This window comes from Dryobates pubescens, chromosome 22 (assembly GCF_014839835.1).
Source record: "Dryobates pubescens isolate bDryPub1 chromosome 22, bDryPub1.pri, whole genome shotgun sequence".
In the NCBI taxonomy this organism is placed as follows: domain Eukaryota; kingdom Metazoa; phylum Chordata; class Aves; order Piciformes; family Picidae; genus Dryobates; species Dryobates pubescens.
The window spans coordinates 15,122,706-15,129,296 of NC_071633.1; the positions used below are offsets into that span (position 1 = coordinate 15,122,706).

Genomic DNA, 6,591 nt, shown 5'->3' on the forward strand with positions numbered 1-6,591 from the left:
TTCCTGCCTCTAAGCCCCCGAGGGGAGAGGGGAGGACGTAGCGGAATAAAAAGCTCCCGTGACGTTTGGCCATATCCTTGGAAGGACTTCGGGATGCAGTGGGGGTTACTCCTAGTGTCACCGGCGTCCGCAGTGAGCGTCACCTCCTCTCCTGGGGCTGTTCTCGGTGTCACCGGCGCTCACCGTGAGGGTCACCTCCTGCTTCAGGAGCGCTCCCAGTGTCCTTGATGCCTATGGCGAGGGTCACCTTCTGCCTTGTGGGACGTTCTGGTGTCCCTGGTGCCCACGGTGAGGGTCACTTCGTGTCCTGGGAGGGGTCCTGGGGGTGCTTCCTGTGTCACCGGTCCCCACAGTGAGGCTCAGGTGCTGTCCCTGGTGCTATGGTGGGTGTCACTTCCCACCCCAGGAACACCAAAGCCATGTTGTCCCTCTCCTGCCAGCCCCAGTGGCTTTCTAGGGACCAAGAGGCAGCTGTGGCAGGTCCGTGCTATGCCCTTGGGGACATTGCAGGTGACACCATCCTTGGAGTCGGCCCCACAAGGCTCCTCGGGGTGACACAGAGCTATTTTCAGGTGGCAGGTCCCTGGCCCTGCACGTTCTGGTGGCATGTGGTGGTGCTGCCCGAGCTGCCTGCAGCTGTGCCCTTGTCCCCACAGTGCAGTCATGATGCCGCCACCAACTGCCACCACGTACCACCACATGCAGCACCTCAGCCACCTGCTTTTGGGGCTGTGGCTGTGCTTTAGGTGGCTTTGTTTGTGAGCCCACCTGCCATGTCACCTCCTCCTCTCTGTCCCCCCACCCTGGCCCGGCCATGGCCATCAGCACCCCTGGGTGCCACCAGTGGGTGGCTCAGCCCCATTGTTGTCCCCACATACAACCGAGCCCCCAGGTTGCTCCTGTGCCTGTTGGGTTTCGCTGGTGCTCGCTCCAGGCTCAGCCAGGTGAGTCCCTTCCTGCCACCGGATCGGTGAAGGTCACCACAGGCAGGTGGTGGTGTGGGCAGCTCGGTGTTACCGGTAAGGGTGCAGGTGGCCGGGAAGCTGCATGTGGTTGATGCCAGGGTGGGGGAGGAGGAAACCACCTCCTTCCTGCCCACGCGGCGAGGGGAGCGCGGGGACGCAGCTGCTGCCAGCACCGCCATGTGCCACCAGCCTCCGCGAGGCACCGGGGCCGTGCCACCTGCAAACGCTCAACACCGTGCTGAGCATGGGGGCTGCCTCCACCTCCCTGTCCCCCTCCAGGCACCCCAAGTGGGGATCACCCAGAGGATGAGTGGTGGTGTGCCAGGGTCCTTGGGCTCTGCCCTGTTCTAATGCTGGTGGTGGCCCCATGGAGGGTGTGGTAGGTTTTGGGGTGTATCTGGTCACTAGCAGGCCTGGGCTGTGGCAGCAGGGTCAGCTCCGTGGTGGGACACAGGTGGGGAGGCCCCACGTACCCTGGTGCCACAGGTGGGGGCTGGCTCCCCTCGGTGGGGCCTGGCTCCCCTCGGTGACATCCGGGCGCCGCCGCAGCATGGTGAGATGTGTGACGTCAGAAGCGGAGCCCAGCTTCATATTTGGGCACGAATCAGGTTATTGGAGGCCAGCACCTCACAGAGCCTGGAGATAACTCATCTGATAACGGCTCAGGAGGTGCTGCCTCCTCCACTGGCTCCTGCTCACTCTACTGCCTCCGTATCGCCCACTTCGTGCCACCAGCATCCGCAGCGGCAGGATGGTGCCCAGCGGGGTGCTGGGGCTGCTCCTGTGTGGTGTGCAGCTCTGTGGGGGTTAGTGCTGGGGAGGTGGGGCAGCCATGGGGCAGGTAGAGCCAGGCTTAGCACCATCCTTACCGTAGGCGCCGAGGAGCTGCGGCTGGTGAATGGCGGTGGGCGCTGCGCTGGCAGGGTGGAGGTGAAGCACGACGGGGAATGGGGCTCTGTCTGCAGCTACGACTTCGACTGGCATGCCAACTGGGCCAGGGTGGTGTGCCAGCAGCTGGGCTGTGGGCCCGTGCTCCACTCATCCCCCCATGCCCCGTTTGGGCGAGGCACCGGCAGGATTTGGCTCCAGCCCTTCTTCTGCGATGGCAGCGAGGAGGCGCTGGAGGAATGTCCCCACTTCGGCTGGGGCGAGCACTTCTGCGGCCACGAGCTGGACGTGGGGGTGACCTGTGCAGGTGAGGCGGGGGTGGGATGGCCGTGCCGGGATGCCCAGCACGTGCCAGGGCATTGCCTGGCAGAGCTGAGGCCGTGCCGGTGTTCTGGTGTCCCGGTGCAGAGGCGGTGGAGCTGAGGCTGGCAGCTGGCACGGGTCCCTGCGCCGGGAGGGTGGAGGTGAAGCTGCGGGGCCGCTGGGGCACGGTGGCAGATCCTGACTGGGACATGAGGGAAGCCGAGGTGGTGTGCCAGCAGCTGGGCTGTGGCTTGGCCGCCGGTGCCTATGCTGCTGCCACCCGCTTTGGCGAAGGGGATGGTGCCCTCAGCCTGGTTCTGGTCAACTGCCACGGGCACGAGGCCACCCTCTGGGACTGTGAGATCCGCGGCTGGGGACCCTACACCGGCTTCCACGACTTAGACACCGCCGTCGTCTGCCAAGGTGGGAGCCAGGTGACAAAGGGGACACAGGCCAGTCCTGGCACATCCTTCACCGCTGGTGCCCATGCCTCTCCCGGCAGGGTTTGCCCGTCTGGTTGGTGGCGAGAGCGGCTGCGCTGGGCGGCTGGAGGTGCGGCGAGGCCAAGCTTGGGCGGGTGTCTGTGAGGACCAGGTGGACGTGGAGGCTGCGCAGGTGGTGTGCCGGGAGCTGGGCTGTGGTGCGGCACTGGCTGTCACCGGCACCGGTTGGATGGAGGCTGGAACGGAGCCTTTCTGGGAGGAGGGGTTTGAGTGCACTGGCACCGAGCCCCTCCTTGCTGCCTGCGCCCGGCGGCCACCTAGCAGCCAGAGCTGTGATGGCCATGCCTTCATTGTCTGCTCCTGTAAGCACTGGGGTTACTGGGGGGCGTCAGGGGGGCCTCTACACCACTGTGCCCCCCTCAATGCTCTTTCTGCTCCCCTCAACACCCTTTCTGCCCCAGCTTACTCTGGTTTCCGGCTGGTGGGCAACACCTCGAGCTGCACCGGGCGGGTGGAAGCAGAGGTGGGGGGCACGTGGGGGTCCCTCTGTGCCTCTGGCTGGGACCTGCCCGATGCCCACGTCCTCTGCCACCACCTCGGCTGTGGCCCTGCCGTCGCCGTGCCCCCTGGAGGCTCCTTTGGCGGGGAGGATGGGCTGCTGTGGAGGGATACGTTCAGCTGCCACGGGAGCGAGTGGCACCCCGGCGAGTGCCCTGTGGCCGTGCTGGGGGAACCCACCTGTCCCCCTGGCCATGCTGCCACCATCAACTGCTCAGGTCTGTATGGCACCCGCTGGCAAAGAGTCCCTAAAGGGCTTTTGGGACTCTACAAAACTTGGGAGCAGGACAGTCAGTACCATTTCGGGGTGAGGGGAGGGCAGAGCTGGGGTCCCACCAACCTCTGGGGTCCCTATGCCCACGGCCCCGCCGGGGATTCCGCAGGTGATGCCAAGCCCCTGCGGCTAGTGGATGGGCAGAGCCGATGTGATGGGCGGCTGGAGGTTGTCACAAGCCCCTGGGGTTGGAGCCGTGTGCCAGCAGGGCTGTGGGATGCCCGCGGTGCCAGCGTGGTGTGCAGGCAGCTGAGCTGCGGTGTGCCAGAGAAGGTCTACGCTGTGCCAAGCTTGGGCAAGGTAGGGCCGCGGGGGCTGTGGTGTGATGGCACCGAGGAGAACCTGGCCCTGTGCAACGTCTCCGGGGTGGCCACCATGCCAACCGGCAGCCCTGAAGAGGTGGCCATCATCTGCTCGGGTGAGTGTCCCGCGAAGGGCCGGGGGGTGCCGACACCCGAGCGGCCACTCCACGGCGGTGCCCTTGGTGCCCTGCAGGCAGCCGGCGGGTGAGGCTGGCAGCCGGCCCCGGTCGCTGTGCCGGGCGGGTGGAGGTCTACATCAACGGCACATGGGGCACCGTCTGCCAGGACCGCTGGGACGGGCCGGATGCCACCGTCGTGTGCCGCCAGCTGGGCTGCGGGAGGGCGCTGGAGGCGCCCAGCTCAGCTCGCTTCGGCCCTGGCACGGGGCCGCTGTGGCTGGGTGCCGATGGCTGTGCTGGCACCGAGCTGTCCCTCTGGGACTGCCCAGCTCTGGAACGCCGTGGCTGCCGGCGCGGCGGCGGGGCGGCTGCCGTCTGCTCAGGTCAGTGCCATCCTGCCCCCAAACTGGGGATCGAAGGGTTGTGCCCCTCGGGGGTGTGTGTGTGTGGCTGTGCCATCACCACCCACCCCCCATCCCCTCCTGCTCCCTTTCAGAGCAGCTCTCCCTGCGGCTGGTGGGGAGTCGCTGCAAGGGGCACCTCGAGGTGTTCTACAACGGCACCTGGGGACGCGTGTGTGCCGATGGCACCAGCCCTGCCACGGCCACCACTGTTTGCCGGCACCTTGGTTGTGGGGACAGGGGCTGGCTGGTAGCTGCCCCCGCCCTGGACCCAGCGCCAGCCTGGCTGGCATGGGTGGGCTGTGAGCAGGGGACCCGCTCGCTCTGGCGATGCCCCTCGGCACCCTGGCAGCTGCAGCCCTGCAGCCCCGCTGGCGACGCCCATGTCACTTGTGAGCAGGACAGTGATGACAGGAGTGAGACGCCCACCCCATCCCCAGGTAGCTCTGCTCGTGCTGAAACCCCCCAGTGCCAGGTTGGATTGGGTCCTGCTCCTCACCCCACCTGGCAATGTCTCCATAGGTGTCCCTGGCAGCACCGTGCCGGTGGCCACGATCCTGTGCGTGGTCCTGGGGATGCTGCTGTGCCTGGCCCTGGCTGCCCTGGTTGTGCAGAGCTGCCGTGCCCAGGCTTGGTGCCAAGGTGGGTCCCGGTGAATGGGTGCCAGACCAGCTCTGCCCTGGCAGTTCTGGGGCTCCCTTGCCATGGGGTGGTTCTGAAGGTGGGCAGAGGTGACCCTGGTGCCACCCACGGTCCCCACAAGCTTTGATGAGTGCTGGCCATCCCTTCAGGCCTTGGTGAAGCCAGCGATGCTGTCTCAGATGCCGTCTATGAGGAGCTGGACTACACCCTGACACCAGAGTACCAGGAGGTGCTCAGTCACTCAGGTTGGTGCAGCCCCCCATGCCCAGTGGCTCTCCTCAGAGATGGGAGGACTTTGCTCCACCGCAGCGCTGAGCCCTGGTGGTGTCTCCCTGGCTTGTCCCCATGGCTCTGGGGGTGTCTCCTTGTCCCACTACATCCCCACTCTATGGTGAGGGCCTGTGCTGTCTGTGGTGCCAGCTCTGGTCACAGACAACAACGTTGTTCCACTGCCAGGCTCCCTGTCAGAGGGATCAGGGACAAAGCTGCCATGTGACACCAGGGACAGCATCGAGGAGGAGAGTGACCCCATGGCAGCCCCAGGTAGGGACACAGGACAGGACCCCAGCAGGGAGCCCTGGAGACAGGGCACTGGGGCTGGGGAGCTGTGGGGGCATCCTGGTGGCTCTCATGCACACCACCTTTCCCTGCTAATTAATCCCTGCTGATCAATCTCTGGCTGAGAGTTGGCACACCCAGTGCCACCAGGATGTCCCCAGTGGCATGGCTGCAGTAGGGGAGGGCACAGCCAGGTTCACTCCTGTGCCCATCCCAGCCCCCCCTGCCCTACGAGGACCCCCAGATGGCTATGATGATGCTCTGGCTGACCATGCTGGGGACATCTCAGAGGAGGTGGCATGGAGGAGCTTGGACTGTGGCACACCCACAGGTAAGAAGGGTCACAATGGTGGCCACCAAGCCCCCTGGAGGGTCACATCCAGGGCAGGGCTTGGCTGTGGTGGCAGGCACAGAGCTGGTGGCAAATCCATGGGGGCTGCAGCAAGACCCCAGCCAGGGTCTGGCAGAAGGGACACCAGCCTCTGGTATCCCCTAAGGTGGGAGCTGCCCCCTCCCAAGTCCCCCAGGAGCCACAGAGGACCCTCTAGAAGAGCCCCCAGGGGACACAGACTATGATGATGTTGGCATCAGCACACCAGGGACATCACTGTGAGGATGCCAGGAGTGCCTGGGGACACATGTGCACAGTGGTGGGACTCTGTCATGAGAAGGGGTGGCCCTGCCCATGGGGGTGACCTCTCCCTGCCCCAGGACTGTATTTTATTTCATTGTGAATTGCTCTTTTTACTCCCACCCCCATTAAACCCTAAAACTGGCTGAGGACTCACTGCAAGGGCCTGGGGACATGGGGCAGGAGCTGGACCCACAGACACATCCCTGGGTGTGGTGGGGAGGATGGGGAAGGGGACAAGGGGAAGGGAACAGAGGAATTCCTAGGACTGCCCCAAGCACCTTTATTTGGCATCAGCAAACACCCACAACCCTTCCCACCGACACGGGGGGGACACTGGAGAGGGAAGGACCTGGACCAGCTCTGCCTGGTTTCTGGAGGTCAGCAGATGCAGACAGGACCTTCTCCCCTGTGCCCCCCGTGGATGGGGCAGGCTCAGACCCAGGGGGGCATCTCCCAGACTTCAGCAGCACCGAGAACTGAGACAGAAATGGCTCTGGTTGTTGT

General features: G+C 65.2%; 1 protein-coding gene across 1 annotated transcript; it reads left to right on the plus strand.

Moving 5' to 3' along the window:
* Window positions 1-1,716: 1,716 nt before the first annotated feature.
* Window positions 1,717-6,066, plus strand: LOC104299819 (antigen WC1.1-like). Its single transcript, XM_054171701.1, has 13 exons — window positions 1,717-1,771; window positions 1,840-2,160; window positions 2,262-2,579; window positions 2,659-2,961; window positions 3,061-3,375; window positions 3,541-3,849; window positions 3,927-4,235; window positions 4,349-4,721; window positions 4,789-4,905; window positions 5,061-5,140; window positions 5,352-5,438; window positions 5,689-5,784; window positions 5,981-6,066. The coding sequence occupies exons 1-13, from the start codon at window positions 1,717-1,719 to the stop codon at window positions 6,064-6,066; spliced, it is 2,769 nt and encodes a 922-aa protein (XP_054027676.1).
* Window positions 6,067-6,591: the final 525 nt, after the last annotated feature.